Genomic DNA, 27,575 nt, shown 5'->3' on the forward strand with positions numbered 1-27,575 from the left:
GACCCAAGAAGGAGAAACCTGACAAACAGAACTTTTGCCCAACACATGCATGACGTTTCAGTACAAGAAGAGAACAATCTGCTGTTTTTCTGGGAGTGGGGCAGCTGGTGGCGCTTATGGGAAGGTGGAATTCTTCAGAGGGAAAAGTCAAGAATAGGTGGCCCCTTGGGACCCTATTCAGCCCGAGAACACCAGTGGATTGGTCTCATGGGATCTTCTCCACCCATCAGGATTCCCTTTCCCCAAACTCTGTAGCAGGGTACCAAAGAAGATAGGAATATAGATTTTAATCATTGTGCTGCTGTGATTAATCAGAGTGCAAGAAATCCATCTTTTGTGGATTTTGATGCCACAGTGTAAATGAGAAAGTTTCACACAGAAACACTCTGGGGGCATCAGGGAGAAAAGAGCCAGGCCTCTGGAGGGAGGAGGGCAGAAGGAAAAATGCAGAGAGGAGATGGGGGCTCAGAGCAGACACAGGGCTCAGTGTTTTCTCCTTCCCCATCATCACACCTGCAGCAAGGATCCTGAGAGGAAGGATCCTTCCTGCAGGGGCTGCTGGCCTGGACTGGGAATATGAGCCCCCACCCTCCTTTCCCGAGCTTTGAGGCCAATTCTTGCTGATCTAATGAGGTCCAGGGAAGGTCAAATTGATGAACAAATAAGGAAAGGATGTAAACCAAAGGAGAAATAAGAGGTTTGAGGCTGGGCATGGTGGCCCATGTCTGTCACCCCAGCAGCCTCGGAGATGAAGACAGGAGAGCTGAAAGTTCAAAACCAGCTTCAGCAACTTAGCGAGGCCCTAAGCAACTTAGGGAGACCCTGTCTCAAAATAAACATAAAAAGGGACTGGAGATTTGTCTCAGTGGGTAAGTGCCCCTGAGTTCAATTCCTGGTCAAAAAAAAAAAAAAAAAGGTTTGAGACCCCCACCCCCATCCTTCTCCATCTTTTATCCTAAGAGACCCTCAAAACTAGTCCAGAGCTGGGGAAAGAACAATAGCTGGCATCCTGGGAAGTAGCCCAAACGGCTCTGACAAGACCTTTCCTCTCCTCGTGTAGACAGTGGAGTGATACAATCCCAGGCAAAGCTGTTGGGCCCAGGACAGCTAGGAGTCAGAGACACACAGGGCTTCCACTGCGTCACTCAGACCCTGGTTGACACCCCCTACAGCCAGGAGGCAATTCTTGATGGTGATGCTGGAGCAGGCACAGCGGGGCGTGGGCATGGGAGGGAGGACCTCCCACTTGTTCTTCCCTGGGTGGAATGCTTCTGCGGTCTCCAGGACAGTGGGTTGGTTTCCTGAAAACACCAAGGGAATCAGATCTTACAAAAGAGTCCGGCTGCCAAGAGTCCATGCCCCGAGGTTACTCGCCTCTTCTTCCCTCCCTTGGGAACCCAAAAGCAAAAGCCAAGCAACTTCAACTTTCCTGGCTATGGGATGCTTCCCTCTTCCCTGTCCTGGGCCAGTAGCTCCCTACCTACCGTCTCCCTATCTTTTAAGGTCTTTAAGGGTAAACTTTCTTTTCCACCTCTGGTTTTTTTTTTTTTTTTTTTTTTTGTGTGTGTGTGTGTGTGTGTTAGGGATTGAACCCAGGACCTTGTGCATGCAAGGCAAGCACTCTACCAACTGAGCTATATCCCCAGCCCTCCAAACTCTGGTTTTTACAACAAGTTTCTAGAGCACTACTGACTCCCTCCTGCTCGTCACTAAAAAAGCTACCCCATGGCCTAGCTTATACTGTCTTTCATGCGTGAGTAAAGTGTGAGTATGTCCACACTAAGTAAACGTGGGGTACCTGGAACCCCCCTGCCTGTGTCTCTCTGCCCTGACGACCCTGGACTTTCTCCTCTTGGAGTCCCTCCTTCAAAATATCAATAATCTCTGGGAGGGAAACACACCAAATTCACAATTCATTAGAAGAATTTATTTGATCGGATTCTTTCCTAATGGAGCTCTATCTGATCTTTTTCAATAGAGCTGGGTATTCCAGGAATGCCTTGAATATCTGGTGCTAGTCCAGAGAAGGATGAAGGCTGATTCCCCCTGGACTTTGTCTCTAGTCATTCCCAGATAGGGCCCCAGGGATTTGTGCTTCAGCAAGCCTAGGTTACATAGTGATCAGTGTGTTCCTTATACTCTCTGGGCCTGTTTCCCTGGTGCAAGGCAGAATGACCACATTGATAAGTGAAGTCTAGGCCAGGAGGCGGGGAGTGTTTTGAATCATTTAGAATAAAGTGGCGGGCGGGTACAGTGCGAGGGCCAGACCCTTTGCTACTTATGCAAAGTGCCAAGGATCCAGGAGTACCAGAACCACAGTGCCTTCCATCCTAGAACTCCATCCTTACCAAGTCCCCCAGCCACTATGACCCGTCCACTCAGAGAACCAGCCACGAAGTCTGCCCGTCGTTTCTTAAGAAAGAATGACCGTTCCATCTTCAGCCATCCCCCTACAGGCAGGATAGAGGGAGGGAATCAGATGCTGACCAAATACAGAGAAATCCCAAATGGCTCTTACCCTGGGCAGTGAGTCCCTTCCATTACCCTTATACTCAGGGTGTGCATGGCACCCCTTGCTGTTTGAAATGACATCTTCTGACCTCTGCCCTCTCCTGATCTTGCTGCAAGCTAAGGGACCACGATCCCCACCATGAATCCTCTGCTCTACTTCAGTTTTCCCAGGCTTTATGCTGGAGAGGAGGCTGATAAAGGTGGTGAGCATTGGGACCCCTGTTTCTCCACCAGTTAAAAATAGGTGAGATCCAGCCAGACACAGTGGTGCACATCTGTAATCCCAGCAGCTCAGGAGGCTGAGGTAGAAGGATCCTGAATTCAAAGCCAGCCTCACGAAAAGCGAGGTGCTAAGCAACTCAGTGAGACCCTGTCTCTAAATAAAATACAAAATTGGGCTGAGGGTGTGGCTCAGTGTTGAGTGCCCCTGGTGCCCAAAATGTAGGTGAAATCCCTCCCTGGCCTGGTCCTGCATGGATAATGTTCAAAGAAGAAATAACAAGTAGAACAGGCTTTGATGAAAACAACCAACCAGGCAAAAGGGAGCCCTGCACAGATCAAAGAATCTGACCCCAAGAGTAGCCATTAGTGGTTCTGGGTAAGGGCTGGGCACTGGGTAAGGGCCGGGTGCTGGGTGCTGGGTGCTGCGTTAAGGGCTCACCCTGCTGGGTAAGTGACCTGGAAAGAAGGGTGGGATGTGGGCAGTAGGGGTCAGTTGGAAGGGAGGAAAGCAGCCAGAGTCCTGCAAGAGCAAGGAGCAGGCTGGCGCTCAGCTCACCCTGTTCCATGTCAAACACATCCATTGTCCGCAGGAACTTGGGCTGCCGATAGAGCCGACCCTGCCGAAGGCCTCCCAGGCTGTACAAGTGACTGTCCAGGGTCACAAAGCTGGAGAAAGCCCGCTTACAGGGAATGTTGGGGAACTTGGTCCAGGAGCGAGTCTCGATGTCGAAGACCTCGAAGGCATTGACTGCATACTTGGACTGTCGTCCCCCTGGAGGCCATATGGGGTGGTAGATGGGGGTGGGCAGAAGAGTAGTCCCTGAGGACAGGGGCTGGGGTCTTCTTCTGACTGTCACCCATTCATCCAAGAGGCTAGCTAAGGCCTGGGGCAACATGATTACCCCCCCACACACCCAGTGCCAAGGAGCTGCTCAGCCCATGGGCACAGTTTCCCAGGAGAACCAACCCAAGGGAGATGACCCATCCTTACCCAGCACGTAGATCTTGGAGCCTCGGAGGAAAGAGGTGGCAGCATATCTCGGGGTAGGCATGGGTGCGAGTGACACCCACATGTCCTTGAGCATGTCATAGTGCTGGAGGTGGTTGTGTGGACGGAGGTCCAGGCCCATCCCGCCTGCTGCGTACACTCGGTAATCTAAGAAGAAAGGTCACACACACTTCTGGCTTAGTTCACAGACACCAGGAGACAGAGCCAGGCTGTTTCCAACCAATGCTCTGCCAGAGTGAACCACATCTGTCATTGTGGTTGATGGCACCATTCAACCACCCTGTCACAGCTGAGCCTGGGTTTTCCTGAAGCCAAAGTGGGACTGCATGCCTTAGCCCTTCTTGGTGCCCAGCCCTTGGCTAAGCTCCAAACTCTAGGTCTTCCACAGAGAGACTGCGGTGAGGTCTACAGCACTTTACAGGTCTTGGCCCTCTGCTGCCTTTCTTCTTGGGCAACCAGAGGGGAAGCCAAAGGGAAGAGGAATTCTTCTTATGTCCTCCAGCTGCAGCCTGTGCTCAAGCCACCCCTACCTGGAACTCTCTAGATAGAGCAGGGCCTTTAGAAACAAGGGTAGCCCCACTGTCACTGGCCTTATGGGACACTGGACTGTCTCGTTTTTGCTTTCTTTGCCACCCTTATGCGCGAATGCCATCCTTCTTCACCAATTGAGGATGCCAAGGGATCCAGGAGGCACCCTGCATTAATGGGACAGGGCCAGAACTGAATGAGGGGGGACAGGGCCAGAACTGAATGAGGGTGACACTTGAGGAGAGAGACTTGGCCTCTTTAAGAAACCGCCTGGCAAGGATCTGGGCGTTCTGAGAAGGAGTCCCCTCCCTCTCTCCACTGCTCTTGGCTATAGGTGACCTTTCAGGGACCTCCCTGACAGACTGCACCACAGATGGCAAAGCATTTGTGTTTTCTTGGGATTCAATGGGGCCTGATAAGGAATAACTAACCTATTGCATGCTCCACCCCTCCCCTCTTACCTGAAACTCCTCCTCTTGGGAATCCTCCCATTCATTCCATACTCCCACCATTCTGTTTTCAATTCTGACTCCTCCTTTCAGATTCACCTGGGTCTCTTGAATTGCAAGGCTGGGCTGAGGGCACCACTTAGTGCCTCCATCACCCTCCTTGCCATATATCACTGAAATCATCTTTGGATCTTTGTTCTTCCAATAGACTGTAGGTCCTTGAGAATCTGTTAATCTGTAGTCCCAGAATCTGTTACAGTGCCTGACACCCATGCATGTAAATGCTTCTTAACTGCTGAATCCATTCAATGCCAGAGACATGACATCACCTACTAGCTGTGAAAACTTGGGCCAGTGACTTAACCTTTCTGGACCTCACACTGCTCCTCTCTAAAACGAGGATGAAGGTCTGAGGATGTAACTCAGTGGTAGATGCTTACCTACCATACATAAAGTCCTGGGTTTGATCCCTAGCACAGCAAAAATAAATAAGCAACTAAGGATAAAAATAGCACTTACCTCCTTGGACAGGTTGTGAGGATCAAAAGTGGATAAAACATCAGTGGTAAATGTTATTTCTTAACCTTTCAGCAGTTTATTGAGGACAGGGAATGAAGGGTACTCTTTCCCCCCTTTGGGTTCCCCATGGACCTCGGTATCTTCCATTATCTTTACTGGGATGTCATAGAAACCCCACTAGCCACCCCATCCTAGGGGACTCTGGGCTAGAGCTATACCCTGGTACCTTCAGTGTGTCAGACCTCAGCTTCTGAAGGCAGGGACCAGATCTTCCGTCTCTTTCCTTCCACCTTCCATCCTGAGGCCTACGACTGTGCCAGGGACTGGGCAGGTTTTAAGGAAATAGTGGTTTCTGACCTATGGTGGGCCTCACAGGCAGGTGGGGTGGTTTAAGCAAGGGAGGCAGGGGTAGTGCCTGGTGGTGGGGGTGGATTTCACATCCCTCTGCATGCCTATGCTGCCCACGCACGTGTGTATGAATTTGGAATCTCCTAACTCCTTATTTGACCATTTCTTCTAAAACTCTGTGTTTTAGCAAAAGAGCTTTTGGACTCTGCTCCCACCCCATGCTCTGAGCTATAGTAGGCCAAAAAGGAACAAAACAAGGGACTTTGAGAAAGTGAAATGAGAATCTTAGAACCATATAGTCAGCATGTGCATGCTTGAAAACTTGGTGAACTTGGAGAACACAACCCTCAGGGACATTCTGGTCTCTACTTGGCACCGCTGAGACTGGGAGACAGAAGGGAAGGGGAGAAAAAAATCCTTGAATCAGTCCCAAGGGCCCCTAGTGGGGCTTTGGTGATGGTGCAAGGACGGAGTGAACATCCTCAGCACCCCAAATAGGAATTTAGAGGTAGTGACAGGTAGGGCAGGTTTCAGGGCAAGGAGTGTGGCCAGTGGGAGGGATGGTAATTTAGCTGAATGTCTGCGGGGACAATGCACCTAACCCCACAGACTACACTTTGACTCTCCCCTCTGGCAGAGGCCTGTCCCGCTTGTTGGGAGGAAGCTGCCAAAGTGGACTTTTGCCATCAGTTGGAATTCCTAGACACTTGCTGAGCCTCATTTTTCCCATTTGTAAATAAGGGCAGTGGATCTCCTATTTTGACGTCCACTGTGAGGATCAATAACGTGAAGTGGAATCAGGAATGTGATCGTGCATTCCCAAATCAGTGTTGGTTTCTCTCCATTTCCCCAGGCCCCCTACTCTCTTCAATCCACCCACCCTCAGCCCTGGCCTCACTTGCCTTTTGCTGTGACAGAAATGCCCATGGCAGCCTCACGCAGCATGCTCCTCTTCTTCCACTTGCCCTCATCAATATTGTACATCTCCACGACCTTCAGGGGCAGCTGATTGGTGCCCACACCCCCGATCACCATGATCCGCTTCCCCAGGGCGATGACTGCCACCCCTGCCCGGGCTGTGGGCAGAGGGGGCAGGGCGGTCCACTGGTCGGCCTCAGGGGAGTAGACCTCAAAGCAGTCCATAGGGACACCATTGTCATCACATCCCCCGATGGCATAGACTTGTCCCCCGGTCTCCAGCAGGGAGCAGTAGACCCGGCGGCTAGGAAGTGGCGCCAGGCGCTTCCACTGAAAGTCCTTGACATTAGGCACCTCCATAGCAGCCCCGGGGACCCTGCCCGCCCCGTCCCAGCGCAGCGCTAAAGGAAGTTCAAGCCCGGGATTTGCGGACTACTCCGCGCCTGATCCCTCTTGCCTGTCCCCTCTTGCCGCCTCCATCTCGCTGGCTTGCTCCAGCCCGACGCCGGTCAGCACCTCACCGTCCCTCAATTCTCAGCGGTCCGGTGGCGTCCAAGCCTGGTCCTGCGGGAGGAATCGGGCAAATCAAGGGCAGCTGGGGCCACACGCCCTTGCGGCTGGCGGGCGCAAGGGCGACCTCCACAGCTTCTCGCCAACTTTAAAGGGAGACACAGTGGCACCCCGCCCCACCCTGCTTTGTCCCCCTGCCCCCGTCCCCGCGCGTCTGGGAATCCGCCTGAGCGCGCGCAGGTTCCGGGGCTCTCAAGGGTTCCCGGCGCTGGACCACCCCTGGGAAGGAAGGAGTGACATCCGTCAGCGTAGAAGCCTCCCGCCTGGCCATCTCGGTGCTCACACCCCCGCGCCACTTACACTGCCAGGCCGGAGCAGCGCGGCGGCGAGTAGACAGTGCATCCCCCGGGCGCCCGGAGCCCCAGCCCGGCGGCGCGGGGAACGGGGGAGAGGGCGCTCTGTCCTTCCCCAGTCCGCACGCCGCTGTCGCACAAGCAGACGAGAACAAATGAGCTGCAGGAAGGAGCAGCGGAGCTGCGGGCGGGGAGGAGGCCGGCGAGCCGGCTCGGCTCGCAGCTTCACCCGCAGGCGCCACACCTGTGCAGGAATCGCGCGCAGCGGCGGAGCGAGCCCCGGCCTCTTTACATAAGCCCAGCCTGCGCCGGGCGGCGGGGGAGGGAAGGGCTCTGGCGGCCCGAGGCGCTCACCTGGTCTACAGGGCCAAGGGAAGCGGGGGGGGGGGGGGGGGACGACGGGGGGGCTAGAGCCATGTACCAAGATGACAGGACCAGACTCCCTCCAGCGAGGGGGCGGGCATTTGCGAGTGTTTGTTTTGGATGAGGAGGCGGAGAGTCCAATTACCCAGTTTGTCTACAGTACACAGACCCAGTTCGTGACAGGCTGGCTTTGCTTTGGGGGAGGTATTAGCATATGGTTTAACCTCATGGAAACAAATTCCGTGGGAGTGACACGAAGATCTAACACAGGTACATCTGAACACAACCTGCACGCATATACATAACTACGCATTGCCCTCCCCGAAATGGACACATCCACGATCTACAGAGCAACTGACAAATGCACAGATAGGCGACACAGCACCAGAGACACCAACATAGGCACACACACTGGAGGTCCCTTTCTGTCTTTCTCTCATATAGCACCTGGGACACACCCACGTCACAGAAAGGGGAAACCTGATTATCATATCTTGGTCCTTGGAACAAACCCACAGAGCTGTACAGGTAATCCTTTCAAACCTCTCAAATACACTTTTCAGGACTATGGTCTCCAGCCATAAAGGTGCCAATTACACAGTGGACCACCAGGTCTGGTGGACTGTTATGTTTACCTCCAGTACAGCTGTATTTCCAAACACCCAGGCTTGGGAGCCTGATGGACCTGGGATGGAATCCTGGCTCTGAAAGTTTTGAACTACTCTGAGTCTTGGTTTCCTTACATATATTCTCAGTTAGACTTTTTATTTTGAAATAATTATACTTTCACATTTGGTTGTTAGAAAAAAGACTCTTTACCCAGTTTCCCTCATTTGAAACTCAAAACACTATAGTATGACATTACCACAACCAGGCGATTGAAATTGACCAGTGAAGGTACAGAATATTTCCGTCACCAAAAGGATCCCTCATATCATCCTTTTATGCCAGACCTACTTGCCTCCCACTTCCCCAGTCCCTGGTAACTAGAAAGAAATCTGCTCTCCATTTCCATAAACTTGTCATTTCAAGAATATTATACAAATAGAATGGGACATATGTACCATTACATATGTAACTCCCTGGAGATCCATGCCAGTTGTTGAATGCATCAATATAGTTCATTCTTTTCTGTTTCTTTGTAGCATTTCATTGTATGGCTGTATCCTTGCAGGTTTTTGTGAAGATTAAATAAGATAACATTTAGGAAGTGTTCACTATACCTCTAGACACATCAAAGGGCCTACCTAGTAAATTTCTATTAATATCATTACTGTTTCTATGACTTCTTGAAATGAAAATATCAACACAAGAGTATTTTGAACTCTTAACAATTCCACTATTTTTAAAATTTAAATTCTCGTACTTAATAAAATGAACACCCTTAGACCTTCTCCAGAAGAAGATTGTGTTCTGTTTTTTCTGTTCAATAAGAATTTATACCTTCTGGGGGGGTGTGTAGCTCAGCAGTAGAGCACTTGCCTAGCATGTGCAAGGCCCTGGATTTGATCCTCAGCACCACATAAAAATAAGTAAAATAAAGGCATTGTGTCCAACTACACCTAAAAATTAAATGAAAAATTTATACCTTCTGAATTAATGAAGTTTTCTAGGAATCATCAAACATTTCCTTCCTCCCTTTCCTAGTCTACCCAAAGGAATAGGGAACAAACCCCTTACCTCAACCTGACCATTCTTTACAAAATCAGCCTGGGGTGACCAGGAAGGCTGAAAGCCACAGGTCCTTCTCAAAGGGGCTTTTTTGGGGGTCTGTGTTCAGCCTTGCTGGTCCGCTGAGCCTTCTGCACAATTAGTGAGGCCAGGCTTCTTGTATCTCCACACAGCTGGAACAGATTAACAAGTAGATATACAGACTTCCATACTTTATATTTATGTCACTCAAAGAGATAAGCTAAGCCATCAGCCATCTACTTTCTCACAATCTTGAAACAACCCTGGGAGAGGCTGCTAGAGCAGGTTTCAGTATCCACACTTTACAGATGAGGACTCTGAGACTTAGTGAAGTGGCTTATTTATGACAATGCAAATCATTAGGGGTGGGCTAGGTTGTAAATTCAAATCCAGTGCCTGTCCACTTTATCACAGTTAAACCACAAATGAAAAAAAAATGTGCATTATTAAAGGAAAATGGTTTTTCCACTCTCATCTGGCTCCTGGACTTTTGTCCAACTGCAGAGAAGGAAGGAGCCCAGACCCCCAAGGGGATTCTAGCCACTGCCTGTACTGTACTGTCTGTACTGGGTGACACAGCTAGGGAAGCACCTAGATCAGCCCCTGGACAGGTTCCCATTCTCGACTAATGTTCATATCCTACAGGCACTGCCCACTACACAGACCATGGGGTCTAGAGACTTGGGCCTTTGGAAAAGTACTAAGGACAGGGAGACTTCTAGGCCATGGCCTAATTGTCTATTCTGGAAGTCTTGGCTTGTTTCCACCTCCCCCAACACTTCCCCCATGGCTCGTCCTCCTAGCCAGGTGACATCCTTTAGTACTTACATTGAGTGCACATTAAAGAAGCTTGTAACCTAGCAACCACCACTTAAGATTCCCTGAGTCACCTGCAGTTTCCATGCCGGGGCTGAGTGAACCAAGCTGTGGCCTTCAGGAGTGCTAAGCAGAAGGGGAGACCAGTGGTCCCTTTGTTCTCTCACCATCCCATTCCAGTGTATAACCACCTTCCCAATTAGGAAGTTCTTCCTCATCCAAATTTGCATCCTTCTTGCTCTAAGATCTTGTGTAGTACCAGGCCTGAGTTTCTCTTGTTCCTTGAAAAGTGTTTGATGGGGCTGGGTGTGGTGGTGCACACCTGTAATCCCGGAGACTCGGAAGGCTGAGGCAGGAGGATTGCAAGTTCAAAGCCAGCCTCAGCAACTTAGTGAGGTCCTGTCTCAATATAAAAAATTTAAAAAGAAAGGGGGGCGGGTAGGGGTTGTGGTTCAGTGGCAGAATGCTTACCTCGCACATGTGAGGCACTGCGTTCGATCCTCAGCACCACATAAAAAATGAACAAACAAAATAAAGATATTGTGTCCATGTATAACTAAAAAATATTTTAAAAAAAGAAAGGAGGGCTGGGATATAGCTCAGTGGTTAAGCACCCCTAGATTCAATGCCCAGTCTCCCCCCAGACCCCCCCAAAAAATGTTTGATGGGGCTGGAAGCGTAGCTGAGTGGTAGACTGTGTGCTTAGCGTGCATGAGCCCTAAAACAAAACACCAAAAACAAACAAGGAAAGTATTGGACTTTTTACTGTGGTGGGAGGGGAAGAGGGTGAGGAAGGAAAGAGGGGCTACATAGGAAAAGAAAGATCAAAAAAGTCCCTAAAGATTAGGGACTTTGGAATTGGGTTTGGTGGCACACACCTATAATCCCCGCTGCTCAGAGAGGCTGAGGCAGGATGATCACAAGTTCAAAGTCAGCCTCAGCAGCTTAGTGAGATCCTGTCTTAAAAAAAGTAATTTAAAAAGGGGCTGGGGATGTAGCTCAGTGGTAGAGAATCCTTGGGATCAATGGAATATACATATATGTACACATACACACACATATATATATTTGTTTATTTATTTTTGGTACCACTTAACAACCGAGCCACATCCCCAGCCCTTTTTTTTCCATTTTTTTATTTTGAGACAGAGTCTCTAAGTTGCTTAGGACCTTGCTAAGTTGTTGAGACTGGCTTTTAATTCATGATCCTCCTGCCTCAGCCTCCCAAGTCACTTGGAGTACAGGTGTGTGCAAGCACGCCCTGCTTATTACTGTGATATTGACGCATCAATCCAACTTGGACATGCTCAGCTCCAGAAAGTCACAGTTTTTTTTTTTTAGTCATATCTTGAATTTGTTGAGGTCTGATTTACATACAATAAAATGAATCTTTACTCAGTGTCTATGGAGCAGCTGTTAGGTATTCAGCAGGATCCTGTCTTCATGAGTCCTGAGGTAGGTTATGGGGAAGCTGGAGTGCGGAAAACACAGAGGCAGCTTCTCCCTGCAGCCTATTGATGGAGCATCTGAGGGTGGGTTTGGAGGGCCAAGAAGAGGACACATTTGAGAGGATGGGAGAAAGAGGAGTTAAGTATTAGTTACCACAGAATCTCCTTCTCCCTCCCTAGAAATAGGCCTGACCCTTGTCAGTAAGCACCTCCTGAGTGCCCCTGCAAGGTGCCATGCTGGCTAGAGGGACACTGGGGTAAGTGTCCAAGCCAAAACCACCTTCTCTATGGTTGTCTTTCTGCAGTGCCCTGCATATTATAAGGTAGTGGGAAATTTCGTGGACTTTGGAATTAGACTCAGTCTAAATCCTGGCTTCGCCCCTTCTGTGACCATGAACAAGTTACTTACTTCTGTCCCTGAGTCAGTTTCCTAGTCTGCAACAAGGAAATTAAAAAAAAAAATCTTCTTTCTGCAGAGTGGGAGGAAGGCAATGCCCTGCAGAGCTCCTGGGTACATCCTAGGTACTCCCAAAAGGTTGGTTTTCTTTCTTCCCCTTGGGATGGCAAGTTTCTGTACCTCCAACTTGCTGCCTATTGGAGCCAGTGTGCTCTAAGGAGTAGGAGCCAATTTTACAAATTAGGCAGCCTTCCCAGGATATGTTCCCTCCTGCTAACTGAGATCTCTTCCACTGCAGCCTAACTTGTAGTCTGATGTGCAGAACATCTGGATAATTACCTCATTCCTAATCAAAAGCCTGGATGTATGCAGGGATGGGAAGAAAGATGACGACTCCAATTAGGATCCAGGGAGCCCTGGAGCTGTCCAGGGGAAGGGGTGGGTCCTCCCCTCAAGCCTGGACAAGCCCCCTTATGGGCTTCTCTTGCCCAGAACAAACATCAGCCCAGAAAAAGGATTTAGGGTTCAAGGGCACTTGATGGGAGATAGTGTGGCACAGCTGCAGGTCAGAGCCATAATCTGCATCTGCATAAGCTGTTCTGGTGGGACAGCTGCCCCAGGGGTGGAATCCAGCAGAATGGCTGTGCTATTAGGGCTCCCCCTCCTGACCAGCAGCCTTTATTAGAGAGTTGAGTTAGCCCATTCCTTCAAGAACCTTCTCTGCTCCTTCCCTGCCTATGCACAGGTATTGTATCATAGGGGGACTTAATGGATTTCAGTTAAGAACTGTCTCTATCTGTGAGCAATTGCCTATTGCTCACTGATTTAGGTGAAATGGGATTGAGGTAAGGGGTGATGGAGTGGGGAAAGGGGTCCCCTTGGTTTTCAGACTCAGAAGCTGCCCAATTTGGGAAATAAAGGGTTGGAAAAGCTGCACACTCTGGCTACTTAGTGCACACAATAAAATTGACAGTGGGAAGGGGACTCTCTGAAAGACTTCGGCTTCTGCCCTGTACTTCACGAGAAAATTATAGAGAAAACCTGGCTCATACAAAGCTTGGGGACCAGGTTAGAAACAAGGAAGAATTTCCTGATCAGCTGCGTCAGAAACTTAAAAAACAGTGTGAAGTGAGGTGGGAGGCCATGGCATCACTTCCTTTACTGTCACCTCTGCGAGATACTAGAACTAGGATGGACACAGGGCGGAGAGTCAGGAGACCTCTGCTCTAGCCCATGTTTGTCATAACCCAGCAGTGTCACCCTGGGCGCGTCCTATTCGTTCAATATCTGCAGTGTTGGAAGGAACTTGATGAAGAGAGCAGCTGGGGGTGTCTCCTAGGATCAGCATCCCATGTTTACTCCCAGAGACAGAATTGTCTGGCCATAGTCACAAAGCAGAATATTCTAGAATGGACATCTTCACATTCTTCTAGGAACTAAGAATTCATACTGACCTGACCCCAAGTGCTCTCACAAGCATTGACAGCTACCCAGGGTGCAGTCACTAGAGGGGGCTTGGCCAGGGGCTTTCCCCTGGTCCTGGTGCTGCCACTACACACATTTCCCTCCAGTCAGCCCAGGATAAGGGGAGTCTTGTGGTAGCTGCAGCCGTGGTTAACGGGCTGCCTGCATTAGACCTTCGGTACCCATCTGGAAGTCTAATCATGCTTCCTGTTGGGGTTTGACATTTCTGGGGTGCCTCTTGTCTCCCACAGCTGTTGGCACAGTAGGCAGAGGACTCAAGGACTCAAATCACATGGCAATCTAGCCTTTTCTCTTAGAAGGAAAATGTGCCCATTTGTCCCAGCTCATCAGGCAAGGGCCTGACTGGGCGCTGGGGCCACTAGGGGGCCTTATCCTTCTCCCTTCTAGCTCGGAGAGCAGCAGAGGCTTCCCTGGGATCCAGGCAGCTCTGCAGAGCAGCAGAGGCTGCAGGCAGGATGGCTGGGGGTGGGACGGCCCACTCAAACATAGCTCTTTAAATGCTGTTAATATTGCCATTTCCAGAGCCAGCAATGTCCTCCATTCTTCTTAATTAAAAAGAGCTCTGTGTCTGGCAGAGCTGAAAGAGGGCCCTGAATGATTTACACACCAACCCTGCTGCTTCCGGCTGGGGAAATCAACAAGGAAGATTGATTGGCAGATGGGCCAGTCTGCCTGTCATGGATGGTGTGTGTGTGTGTGTGTGTGTGTGTGTATACTGTGCATACCGGAGGAGGGGGCAGTCTCAGAGTGAGCGGGGCCACAAACCCACAGCCCAGCTCCATGGAGCTCAACTATGCGAGTCCAGATCAGGCCTGTTTTGGAATCAAGGCCTAACCAAAAGTCTGGCCTGCTCACCTCTCACTGGGGTTCATCTTCTGAGCAAAATTACTTTATCTGGGGAACAAAACTCAGGTTACAAGGCTGGTGTGTCCACTCAGAAGACACAGAGGCCACTTGCTGGAACTGCCTCTTATTTCCAGATGGGCACCATATATTGGGCTTCAGTTTGTTCATTGCTACTCACTTTAAGAGGAGGAGAGTTGACAGCCAACTCTCTGGGAACTTTATGGGGCTGGGAAGGAAATAATGGGGGCCCACAGATTGGACTGGTGTGAGATGACACTCAGCCTGGGCCCTCTAAGGAGCCAGGAAATGAGAACAGTTACCCTTGGAGGCTCTAGCCCTCTTCTGCCTCTTCTAGTCTTGGCCTTGGGGCAGTCTCGTTCCTCACCCCAAGCCTCTATTATCCTCCAAGAGCCCATCATCCTACATGGGCACCAGAGAGGTAGGTCGAGCTCTCCCTCCTGTCTGTCCGCCTGGAGGGGTCTGTATGCTCTCTTCTTCTGAGCAAAACTACTTTATCTGGGGAACAAGATCCTTTCCCTTAAGTGCTTCACATTACACAACACACACACACACACACACACACACACACACCCCCTCCTCCCCAGAGTCCCAAAGAAGGACCAAGCAGAGTCATGTTGAGGGGAGTGGGTGGTTGGAGAGTAGCAGCATCCAGCACCCTGCTTTGAAGCCCACTCCAATGGGAGATGGGCAATCTGCTGTGGCAGCCAGGTTGCCCTCTGGTGTGCTGACCTGCGTCACCTCTGTGCTATGGACAGAGAGGAGGAGGGGAGGTGTAATGGATGGCTGCGAGAGGGTTGTGTAGGTCTAAGAGATGAGAGACCAGAAAGGTGAGAACCAGGCCAAGCTGTGTGTTGGGGGGTGTCTCAAGGTCTTCTTATCATTGACAGCCACTCCCAGACCTGGCAGGTGTGGAGTTGAGGTTTGAGGAACCCAGGGAACCTGCATGGCTACCTTGGTTGAGGAAAGAGAAGCAGGGCCTGAGCCCTTAGGAACCCATCTGTAGCCTGTTATCAACAGAATGTGGCTTCCTGAATATTGCCCAGGAGTCACCAGGCCTTCCCTGGGCATCACCTGGTAAGGAGCAGAGTAACCCCTATTCATTCCATGACCTAATGGCTGGCGCCCCAGGAGGAACCACCACCAGCAATCCTCTGTGTCCTTTGTTCCTCCCGAGTTCTGGTCCAAAAAGGGCTAGTTATTTATTTTTTATTAGGTGCCATCCTTTCCCTGCAGCCTGCAAGGTTCCTCAGAACAGGTTCTTCCAAATTATAGGCACAGTACTCCCCTAGCACAGAGGTTGATAATGACTCTATGACCCAATCCGGCCCACTGCCTGGTTTTATATGACCTGTGTCATCTTAGAATGGCCCTTCCATCTTTAAATGGCTGGGGGAAAATACGTCAGGATACAAGAATATGCTGTGAAACTCACTTCTCAGTGTCTATAAATAAAGTCTCTAGGAACGCAGCCTCCCTCGCTCACGTGTCGTCCGTGTGGCCTTCCCGTTGGTGTAGAGTAGTCGCAGCACCGTGTGGCCCACACAGCATGCAATACTTACTATCTGGCCTTTTATAGACCATGTTTATGCCTTCTACCCACCGTTGGCTATTTTAAGGTAACAAGAGGATGACACCCTTTTCTTGACCACTTGTGCCACACATACTGTGTCATGTTGACACAGCAGGATCTGGGGACAATGGAGGGGAACTAACAGTTGTGGAGTACTTACTGTGTGCCAGGCACCTTTTCTCTGCTCATCACACAATCTCCCCAACAATCTCAAGGGGAATGAGCACTAGTAGCTTCATTTCCATTGCAAAGGCACCGAAGGAGATCAGGAGCTCAGCTACTTCCTACAGATGTCAAAAGAGGATCCTGGGGCTGAGATGTAGCTCAGTGGTAGATCAAGTGCTTAGCAGCCCTGAGTTCAACCCCAGTACCCGCCAAAAGAAGATGATCCTAGATTCAGACCCAGTTTGGCCTGACTTCAATTCTCATATGTTTTTCAGGCTACCATGATTTTTTTTTTTTTTGTACTGATGGGAACCCAGGGATGCTCTACCCCTGAGCTACATCCCTGGACCCTATTTTCAGACAGGGTCTTGCTAAATTGCTGGGCTAACCTTGAACTTGTGATTCTCCTGCCTCAGCCTCCTGAGTTGTGAGTTGCAGGGATTATGGGCATGCACCACCACACCCAGCTCAGGATGCCATGATTCTAAAATGATCTCCAGCAGCTCCCATGGCTGCTGGTTTGGGCATTGCCATCAACAGATAGGGAAATCGGGGCTTAGGTTTTAGGGACCCAGGCCTCACCTCAGGCTTTCTTAGCCTCAGAGACTGGTCCTCAGGTGAGGGAAGTGTGGGTCACAGGCAGTGAATCAACAGTGGTGACAGGGGCAAATGTCCATCTCAAGCCTCATTCAATGGCGGCAGATCTCCCTCCCTCCAGGGTGGGGCTGTGGGTAAAAGTGACAACTGCACATCAGTGCCACCTCCCTCCTCCTTCCTGCTTCCTCATCCTTTGCTATCTATTTTCATCACTTACCAACTTTCCTTTGGGAAGATTCAATTTGCATTTAAATAGAAAACCTCCGGAATGGCTCTGATACAACGCTAAGGTGCTAATTACAAATTCATTTCTCTTTAAATATTAAGGCACTTCAGTTCATCTCCGGGGTGGTGGAAGGCAGCGGAAAGCTTGGTATTTATGAGTAATGAATTTTGAGCTGTTTACTGCAAAGCGCTTACAACTCCCCATCACCAGAGGGCAGAGAGGAGGTGTTTGCAAGATCTATGCCAGGACCAGGGGCACGTCTTGGGAGCTGAACATCAACTAAAATCAATCAATGTCTAACAGCAATAATCCTTGAGGAACACTGGAGAGTGGTCAGCGGGGTAGAAGCAGTTAGGGCAGGGCACCGGAGGTCCTCAGGTTGGCAGTTTCTCAAATTGCTGATAAGTGTTTCGGGGCAGGGCTCCGCCTGTCTTATTCACCGCTCTTTCCTATCACTGGGTCTAGTGCCTGGCATTCAGTGGGGACTCCAGGAACACTGGGTGTATGAATGCATGCATGAATAAAGGGAGTCAATTAATCAGTTATGGGAGAGATCATTCATTCAGCTACTGCTATGAGTCAGACATTGCTCTAAACGATTTATAAGAGTCTCCCTGTTAAATGGTTTATTCCTTCGAATTTCCCCCAATGGTGTGTAGACAATGCACTAATTCTCCTTGATCTTGAAGAATAGTACTTGGCATTTTACAAAACGATTTATAATTTCATATTCACATGCAGTCCCTCTCGTCCCAGGGAAACTAGGACACTTAACCACTGAGCTACACCCCAAATTCTTCACATTTTTATTTTGAGATAGCGTCTCACTAAGTTGCCCAGCTGGCCTTCAATGTGGGATCCTCCTGTCTCAGTCTCCTGGGTCACTGGGATTTGCGGGTATATGCCACTGCGCCAGATTCAAATGTAGTATTTTAATAATTGTAGTTAAAGCTAGGAGATAAGTCAGGTTGTATTGTTTCCCCTGCATAAAGGAAAAAACAAACTCAAAGAGGTGAGAAATAGTCCCAGAGCACCCAGTTCAACCTAAAGCTCAGCCAGAACCTAGCTCTGATCTCAGGCTCCCAGTCTGGCTCTCTTGAGTGCCATCTTCCTCTTGTCCCTGTGCTGGCATGTTTGTGCTAGTATTCACAGTGTTCTGCCCTAAAAGTGACCCTGTTTTCAAAAATGCTGGGAGCCCAAAGTCCAGCCCCGTGCCTGGGCTCCAGGTGACCATGATACTTTCCAATTCTTTTGTGCTCTGTGTCTCCTGCCCTCATCCTTACTTGTCGAAAAGCTTTGCTTCCTCTGGTGCTCAGCCTGGGTGCTACCTTCTCCAGGCTGGCAGGATACCTACAGACAAGAGCAACCGTCCCCGTCTTCTATGGAACCGATCTGTAACTGTGCACGTGGGATAATAACTGCAGTGGCCTTGCATGATAATAACCACCACGGATATGTGGAGCACCAGGCCCAATTCCTTACATCTTTTACATAATTTGAACCTCATAAGAACCCAAGAATAATAGTGAGCATAGTTAAGAAGTATGCCATGCTGATTTGTGGCATGAGCTGACCTAAGTTTTGGGTGTGTGTATAATTGAGCCTATAAAGTAGATACTATTATTACTGCCATTTTACGGATGCAGAAACTGAGACTCAGGGCCAACGACTTGCCCAAGGTCACACAGCCAGAACGGAGGTGTGAAACCCAGTTTGCCTGGCCCCAGAGTCTGCACACCCATCTATGTAGGTATTCTATTTTTCTTACCAGATGGTAAGCATTTTGAAGGTATGGGAACCATGTGATGAGTCATTCTTGCCAAGCACAACCCATTCAGAGCCAAGCACAACTGCTACATAGTACATACTCCTTAAGTTGAGCTGAATGGGACCAGAAGCCAGAAGTTCAGGTATTGGCTGTCTGAAGGTCAGTCTGTGGCTTGGGCAGTGATCTTTGAACTTAATTAGCTGGTTTAAAACCAGATGGGAAGGAACCTTTAACTTCAAAGCCAGACAGGTTTACCGAGCAGGAGAGGCCCCTGGAAGACCCTGTTCCTGCCTTCCCTTGTGCCAGCCCGTCTGGCTTGGGCCACCCTCCTCTCACTAAAACCATTCCCCCAGCAGGCCCTCGGGGGGCCAAGACGTCCCTCTGCATAGTTAGATTGAAATAAAGCTTACCTGACCAGGGAGCAAAGGACAGCGGGTGATCATCTGCAAAAGACAAAGGAGGGGGGAGGCTGGAGAGGGTCTGGCAGGTGTTGGCTCAGAGACTGGCTCCTGGGGGCAGTGTCGGCAACGTCCCCTGCGGTCCCAAGGGCTTCCTCCAGGACTGATGAGCCCACTGCATCTGTCTGGGCTGATGAACTGGGAAACAGCCAGGTCCCTATGTGGGGGGCATGCAGCCAGCCTCCCCCAAATGCTCTGAAGCCTGGGGGGGTCCCTGAGCACCCGGAGCTGTGTCCCCCACCAGGAGGACCTCAGCTGGCCAGCAGAGCCCAGCGCCTCGGCTTGTCTCGGGGCGGGCGCCTCTCCCTCTGAGTCTCAGCTGCAAGGGCCTGCTCTGTGAGGAGAGGGTGAGGGGGCGGATGCGCTCACACACAGACAATAACTGCCATGGAAACTAACCAACAAAAAGAAGATTTAGGGAGCTGGACTCCTCTGGCAGATGAGAGAGAATGGAGGGAAGAGAAAAGGGGGCTGTCCGTTGCAAGGCTGCCCATTTGTGCCAGGGGCAAATGTCCATCTCAAGCCTCATTCAATGGCGGCCAATCTCCCTCCCTCCAGGGTGGGGCTGTGGGTTAAGCTTTTTGTATTAGGGTTCCAAATAGCCACCCATATCTTTGCTTTTCTGTGCCTAGATGGGTCATCAGCAATTCAGAGAGGGTGAGCAGTTCCCCAGTAAAAGCTCAGCACTGATTGCAAAGCTGGTTTCATTCAATGAAGTGGCGTGTTTCACCAGGTTGAGCTGCGCCCCACTTTGTTGCAGGCAGGAGTTTCTTAGACCAGGAGGCCAGCATTTTAGCCACTTTTCTAGACAGGAAGTTAGAACAGGCTGCCCTGGGGTTTGAGAAAGTGGGCAAGGGCTAACATAGATGTGGGACATGCGGTGTCTTCCCACCGTATCCCCAACACCATGCAGGGGATTGAATCCAAAGATGCTCTACCACTGAGCTACATTCCCAGTCCCCCCACCCCTGATGCTGGGGATTGAATCCGGGGGTGTTCTTCTCGACACCCCCAGTGCTTTTTATTTTACGATAGAGTATCACTTAGTTGCCCAAGTGCACCTTGCAATCCTCCTGCCTCCTGCCTGAATCTCTGGGATCACAGGCAGGGGCCACCAAGGCTTCTTTTTTTTTGGACTTTAAGCTCCATTTAGGGGTATTTTCTTTTTGGAGCAAAAAAAAAAAAAATCTAACCATGGAGAATCTTTTTCTTCTTCAAGAAGTTACTGGTGGGGAAAGAATGTAAACTGAGTGCCAGAAATTCTACTCCAACTACTCAACTGTGTGACCTTGGGAAAGTCTCTTCATCTGAAAAATGGGGCTAATGAGGTGGCGTGGAGGATGAAACAAGGTGACATGGTAAGGAACTTAAGAGCAGGGCTGCGCTCAGCATGTTGGCCATTTTTATTACCGTGGTTAATCCTTCTGATCCTTCATTTCCTCAGCTATAGAATTAAGCCAGTTATGCCAGTCTCTCATGGAGATTAAATATGAGGATTAATTATGCAATTATACTTGACAGAGGGGTGGTTACCCACCAAACAATGCATTTTATTATATGCAAATTACCCCCCTCTCTTTTTTGGGGCAATGCTGAGATTCAAACCCAGGGCTAGGCAAGTGCTCTACCCCTGAGCTTTACCCCCACCACTATGTCCCAATTTAAAAGAATATGAGTTTGCATAAGCAGATAAATCAGCTGTGAGTATCTACCACATAGGAAACATTCATTGCCTTTGAAATCCCTGGCCCTCTGCCTAGGAAGAGAGGAAAAGGGAAGTGAGTGCTGGAAGCGGAGGAGGAGGCTGAGGGAGGAGGTGTTTATGTGCAGGCCATATTGATTTTGTAGGTAATGGGCCTCCTATAGAGATCCAGATATTCTGGATGTTTCCTGAGGCTCGAACATCAATCTGTCAGCTGCAGAGGCAGCACCCGGGTAACTGAGTTGCCTGTGCTAACCCAGCTCCTAATTTCATAACCTGATATAAGAAAGTGAACTGCACTCGGCTGCGCTTCCTCCGTCTCCTCCGGTAGCCATTTTATCACTATTATGTCTCCACCACAACCATCCCTTTGTCTCCCCGACTTCCTACTAAGCTGCACCTTGGTCCCTGAACAGGGTAGCATGGTGACCATTGGCTGCAGGCTGTCACTCCTAATGAAGCGCTGGCCCAGGGAGACAACCGCCCATCAGAACAGCCCAGGGATGAGCTGTGTACCACATTAGAAATGCCTGAAAGAGATCGCTCCAATCCAATTAAGGAAGAGTGTGTGTGTGTGTGTGTGTGTGTGCATGCGCGTGCGGGGACTGGAGTAGAATATAATTAAGAATCAAGTAAAAGTGATCCCTGCAGATGGAGGATAAACCGTGAGCTAACAGCCAGCCTGAATGACAGCTGCCCGGAGGAGGCTAGAGATTGGAGCTTTGCTGCCAAATGGCCCAAACAAAGGGGAGGCTTTCTGTTTGCTTCTGTTTGTTCTATGGGGCAATGTCAGTAAATAGATAAATTCCATAATCCGTACCTGAGAATTATTTCAAGCTCACTTTAGGTCTGTTCATTCTAAGAAAACCTGTGGGGCTACTGGCTCTTCTTTCCAGTTTCATTGGAGGTTCCAAGATTGGGTAAGAGGCTGGTGCCAAGGCTCATGCCTGTCATCCCAGCAACATGGGATGCAGAGGCCTGAGGATGCAAAGTTTGAGGTCAGCCTCAGCAACTTAGTGAGACCCTGAGCAACTTATCGAGAACTTGTCTCAAAAATAAAAAAAAGGAGCTGGGTGTGGTGGCACACGCCTGTGATCCCAGCAGCTCAGGAGGCTGAGGCAGGAGGATTGAGAGTTCAAAGCCAGCCTCAGCAAAAGCAAGACACTAAGCAACTCAGTGAGACCCTGTCTCTAAATAAAATACAAAATGGGGCTGGGGATGTGGCTCAGTGGTTGAGTGCCTCAGAGTTCAATCCCTGGTACCCCCCCCAAAATAAAAATAAATAAATACAATTTAAAAAGGGCTAAGGACATGGCTCAGGGGTTAAGCACCTCTAGGTTCAATCTCCAGTACCAAAAATAAAAAATAGAAATAAAAAAATAAAAGTGGCAAATGTCAAGATGTTTGATGAAGACACTTCAAACGTGAAATTCTTTCAGGATCACTTTCCTCTTCCCAAAGATATTCATATCCAGGGATAGAGAAGAGAAGATGTGTTGAGATTGTGACAACTGAGCCACTAAGGTAATTGCAGGCCTAGATCAGTTCCCTACATGAAATCCTGGGGGTGAGGCCGCCTAATGCTCAGCCCAGAACCTTTGCAATGATGAAAACAAGCAGTAGCTCTATGGGCAGAGCCTGATATTCCGTGACAAAGTTAGTTCCAGCTGAAATTAGCAGGCTGGGGTCCAGGTTAAAAAGCAAACAAAGGAAAAGTGGCCCAGAGTCAGCTGGGATTCTGTGTCACAGATAAAGTCACAAAGCCGGGCTTATCTGCAGGGGTCAGGATTGATCAGCTCAGGATATATTTCCAAGGCTCTCCTCTGCTCGGCACCCCCTCCCTATCCAAAAAACAAGAGGCCCAAGCTGAATTATAAAAAGGTGCCAGATCTGAATCCTACCTAATTTAAGCTCTGCTCACAAAGGAGGCCAGAGAGCAGAGGGAGGGGTGGAAATCAAGGAAGTAAATGTCAGCCCTGCAGTTGGGTAGAAGCCATTAGCCAGGCAGAGCATCCAATTAGAAGCCATTGAATTAGAGCAGGAGAAGAGGGGCTGAACATCAGAGGGCACTGCGGGGAGGGATGCGTAAGTGGGCAGGAAGGCAAGCGAGGCAGCGATCAATAGAGGATTACCGTAAGATGTGCAAATGGCAGGAGCAGATGCCTTCCACATGACAGGGCACCCAGTCCAGACACCCTTCATAAAGTGCCCACATGGTTCCTTTGTCCGCCCCTAAATCCTGTCTCAGGGAGCCCAGCCATCTCGGAGGCTATTTTGGAAGATTTCTCCCTTTTGCCTGAACCCAGAGACAAAATGGGCAGCTTCCAGCCACTCTACGATTAATTGGAACAGACAAAGAAGGAGAGCAAATCCCCTGGCAAACAGTGCCTGGGAGATTTCATTTTTCTGCTTTCCAGTACAAAGCTACTCAAACAGATGCTGAGACACTTCTGTCTGCCTGTGCATGCAAGAAAAGCTAGGTTGGGTCACATGGAGATGGTCTCATTTAAAGCTATAATAATGATTGGATTTTGTAGCCAGTGGTTGTCGAGGCTGAATCTTTTCTTTTTCCTTCTTAATAAACTCTCATTTCTTTGGCCAGAGAAGGAAAAGGATAAACATTTCTTCCTTTTCTCCTAAATTGAAAGATTTCAGGTTAAGTCTCTTAAAAGCCATATAATTTGCCTGTGATTCTCATGTGCTGTGCATCCCAGGATATTTGAGGGGGAAAAATACAGTCTGAAAATGGAAATAGAAAGTAGCTCTGATTTAGGATGATCGAGTCTTATTTTGTCATTTAACAAATATCTAATGGGCACCTCCTGAAAGCAGAGAGGGGATGACATTGCCGCTATGCCTGGGTGCTCTGGGAGCTTCCAAGCTCAAGGGTGGATGAGACACGGGGACTACATCTTCAGAGTGGAAGGAAGCACACGGGAAGACACGTGGTTGGTTGGTCTTCTCCTTGCACTTGGGGAGGGAACGGGAAGAAGCAAGTGTAACTATGTGCGGAGGCCAGAAGGCCCTGTGAGAGGGGTGATCTTTGAGCCAGACCTTCGAAGAAGCCTCAAACTCATGTGTATGGACTGGGGTGTATTTGAGACTCTGTCTTGCCAGATAAAATACAGAATTTCCAGTTAAAGTTTGGATATTTACACTAAAAAATTATTTGTAGATTAAAATTCAGATTGAAGTAGGTGTTCTCTATTTTTATTTACTAAACATGAAGGACCCATAACAAGAGGAAATGACCACTCTCATGATAACAGCAAGTCCCTACAATATTCCAGAAACTTAAATATGTTATTTGTAACCTCTGCAAGTATCTTTGTAAAGTTAATATTAGCACGCCCATTTTACAGTTGAGAATACTGTGGATTATACCGTTTAAGCAACTGTGATTCAGAGTCAAACAGTAAGTGGCAGTGACAAGATTTCATCCAAGACTTGACCACCTCCAAAGATGTCTTGTGATTACTGAGAAGTCAAGTGAAGGGAGACTGTGAGGGCTACAAGGAGCCCTGGCTTGAATGGCAGGTTAAGATCTAGGCCTTTTAAGTTGGGCACAGGTGGCTTGGGAAGTTGAGTCAGGAAGATCACAAGTTCAAAACCAGCTTCAGCAATGGCGAGGCACTTAGCAACTCAGTGAGACTCTGTCTCTAAATAAAATACAAAATAGGGCTGGGGATATGGCTCAGTGGTTGAGTGCCCCTGAGTTCAATCCCCCAGTACCAAAAAGAAAATAAGGAGGAGGAGGAGGAGGAGGAGGAGGAGGAGGAGGAGGAGGAGGAGGAAAGATCTAGGCCTTTTAGAAAGCCAGATAAAGTACAGAATTTCAAGTTAAAATTTGGATGTTTACACATGGGGAGTCCTTGAGGGTTTTTAAAGCAAGGGAGTGAAATGGAGTAATTTGGATTTGGATTAATCTAGCAGTAGTCTGAAAAATGGGTTTGATCCAGGCTGGGAGTTGAGAGGTCAAGAGACCATGCAGTCTTCCTTTCCACAATATTTTGTAAGAACACCTACTATATATACTGAGCACAATGTCAAGCACCAAGGGCACAATGTGAAAAAGAAAGCCATAATCCGTGGTACCAATGGTGGATGCCTATAATCTCAGCAGCTCAGGAGGCTGAGGCAGGAGGATTGCAAGTTCAAAGCCAGCCTCAGCGACTTAGAGAGGCCCTAGCAACTCAGTGAGACAGACCTGTTGAAAAGGTCGGGCGAACGTCGGAGGGAAAGACCACCAAGAGACCGTCTCATGCAACAGCAAAGGGTTTATTGGGGGTCCAGCATGCTGGGGCTCAGAGCTCACTTCAGAAGAGCAGAAAACAAAGAGCCCCGAGAACAACTTAAGCAGAGTTTATATACATTCTTTGGAGAGGGCAGGGACTCTACATACATCGTAGCCTCCCTTAGCAAATCACTGTACACCACGGGAAAATCAAATAACAACTCTTAAACATGATTAGTACATTCACTGGAGGGAACAGGTTGGGCGGGGGTGATAGGTCAGTCCTAAGGAGGGGTATACATTCAAACTGATTGGTTTAAGCCCTAAGGTGTATACATGCTGAACTGCATGGTCTCGGGGAGGGGGTGGTTAAGCAACTAGGTGGTCAGGGGAGATTTCAACACACATCTAATGGGCAGTTCCGGGAATTGTTTTAACTGCCACAGGAATTTCAGGTTCTGAGTGCAGCTTAGAAACTTTACAAAACCTGGTCCTTTACATTTTAATTTCAATTTCTTTTATCCTTTCACTGTCTGTAAATTAAAACAAACAAACAACAACAACAAAAACTATCTGGGGATGTGGCTTGGTAGTTAAGTGCCCTTGGGTTCAATTCCTTGTACCAAAAAAGAAAGAAAAAAAGACATGGTTCTTGTTCTAGCAAAGTTCATACACTAACAAGTTAATAAGCAACTCGTTTTCAACAAAATCCAGTAAGTTTTTTGAGAGAGGAACTTGGCCTACTTAGAAGATTATCAAAACAGCCTATAGATGAGATGAGGACCCAAACTAGGGTCACAGACATGGGAAGTTATGGTACTTTGACAAACCAAGATTTTTCAGGACGTGACCAAGTGATTTGATTCTTAATTACAAGGAGAGCTGCAGCAGGAGAACACACAGATTATGAAAGACCAGAGATAAGTCAAAATTCCAATTACTCTGGCATTTCATATTCCTCCCTAATCTGTGGGTTATGATGTGTTTGTGTCTTTATTCCCAAATAACAAAGTAAAGGAGCAAAGTTAAGAGGAAAAGCTTCAAGACCTAAATGGAAGTGCAAAAATTAAAGAGAAGACATAAGCTTACGTTTTCATGACCTTGGAGTAGGCATTGGTTTCTTAGATATGATTGCAAAAGCACAAACAGCAAAATCAAAAAACAGATATGTTGAAGCATGTGTCAACCTGAATAACAATCACAGAGAGAGTCTTCAAAGCATGATGATATTTATATGAGAATGACAGAGCATTGAAATGGGACACACATGCCATTGTTAACTATGGGTGCATCCAAAGAGGTTGAAGCAGGGAAAGTTTTTAATACCGAAAAGAGAGATTTAGGGATGCGGTTGTGGCTCAGTGGTAAAGTGCTTGTCTAGCATGCGTGAGGCACTGGGTTCATGTTGAGGGCCACAGCCGAGTTGGAATGATGCCTGGCATTTTGCCAGAGGGAATGGTTGAAAGGTGACACCAGGGAGCCATTGAGATGATGATGGTTAGTTAAATTGTGTATTCAGTTGTATATTAGACCTTTGCTGTCAATAGGGCAATAGGGCGGCTCTTGCTGCCTGGGCGCCTGCTACTTTGGAGTTCCTGTTGAGTTTCGGTTCCCAGAGAGTTGGGGCGGAGCCTGGTGGAGAGCTGGGAGAGTTCCTGGGGAGTGTGCGTGGAGTGCTGGTGGAATTTGGGCAATAATGCTTCCTGTTTGAACATACAAGTGCTTTGTGGCGCCTCAGTGATTTGTGCCCAGCCAGACTGCGGCAGGTTCAATCCCCCCCACATAAAAATAAACAAAAGTGGCTCAAGCGGTAGTGCACTCGCCTGCCATGCGTGCGGCCCGGGTTTGATCCTCAGCACCACATATAAAGATGTTGTGTCTGCCGAAAAACTAAAAAAATAAATATTAAAATTCTCTCTCTCTAAAAAATAAATAAATAAACAAATAAAGTAAAGGTATTGTGTCCATCTACAACTAAAAAAAAATTAAAGAGAGAGAGAGAGAGAGAGAGAGAGAGATTTATATAAGCAACTTAGATACAAAGTTCATTAGTCCTGGAAGGCTGGGTCAGGAACTGACATCAGTTCATTGGTGGAGGGGCCTTGCAGGGCGTGTTCTGTCAAGAGCATTTTGGATTACTGTAATCTTAAAGAATGATAAAGATAGTAGGGCATTGTGCATACCTGTAATCTCAGTGACTTGGGAGGCTGAGGCAGGGTCTTGAAAGTTCAAGCGTAAGGGTCCGGCGAAGCGTCGGAGGAAGAGACCACCAAGACACTGACTCATGCAATTGCAGAAGGGGATTTATTGGGGATCCATTCCAGCGCGCTGGGGCTCCGTGCTCACTCAAGAAGGGAGAGCAGCCCAGAGCCCAGAGCAGGGGTTGAGCAATGCTTAAGTACACTTTTTGGGGAGGGCAG

General features: G+C 48.7%; 1 protein-coding gene across 5 annotated transcripts; it reads right to left on the reverse strand.

The window, feature by feature from the left end:
- Positions 1 to 267: 267 nt before the first annotated feature.
- Positions 268 to 27,513, reverse strand: Klhdc8a (kelch domain containing 8A). 5 transcript variants are annotated; one of them, XM_046452216.2, is made up of 8 exons: positions 27,339 to 27,513; positions 19,172 to 19,204; positions 16,753 to 16,895; positions 6,489 to 7,068; positions 3,725 to 3,889; positions 3,290 to 3,505; positions 2,349 to 2,450; positions 268 to 1,301 (listed from the first exon to the last, which is right to left on the reverse strand). In XM_046452216.2, the coding sequence occupies exons 4-8, from the start codon at positions 6,862 to 6,864 to the stop codon at positions 1,108 to 1,110; spliced, it is 1,053 nt and encodes a 350-aa protein (XP_046308172.1). In that variant the 5' UTR covers positions 6,865 to 7,068; positions 16,753 to 16,895; positions 19,172 to 19,204; positions 27,339 to 27,513; the 3' UTR covers positions 268 to 1,107. The 5 variants fall into 5 exon arrangements, with proteins under 5 accessions (XP_046308172.1, XP_046308171.1, XP_058437893.1 ...); XM_046452215.2 differs by lacking the exon at positions 16,753 to 16,895; XM_058581910.1 differs by lacking the exons at positions 16,753 to 16,895; positions 27,339 to 27,513 and having other exon boundaries at positions 19,172 to 19,497.
- Positions 27,514 to 27,575: the final 62 nt, after the last annotated feature.

The sequence above is a fragment of the Marmota monax genome, unplaced genomic scaffold (genome assembly GCF_021218885.2).
Source record: "Marmota monax isolate L192 unplaced genomic scaffold, Marmota_monax_Labrador192_F-V1.1 WCK01_AAM20220418_F8-fsc00105, whole genome shotgun sequence".
Classification (NCBI taxonomy): Eukaryota; Metazoa; Chordata; class Mammalia; order Rodentia; family Sciuridae; genus Marmota; species Marmota monax.

Coding starts and splice junctions, on each gene's coding strand:
- Klhdc8a (XM_046452215.2), bottom strand. CDS start 6,864: ATGGAGGTGCCTAATGTCAAGGACTTTCAGTGGAAGCGCCTGGCGCCA. Junction 3,890..6,488: donor CATTTCTGTCACAGCAAAAG/GCAAGTGAGGCC, acceptor CTTTCTTCTTAG/ATTACCGAGTGTACGCAGCA. Junction 1,302..2,348: donor CATAGTGGCTGGGGGACTTG/GTAAGGATGGAG, acceptor TGGTGTTTTCAG/GAAACCAACCCACTGTCCTG.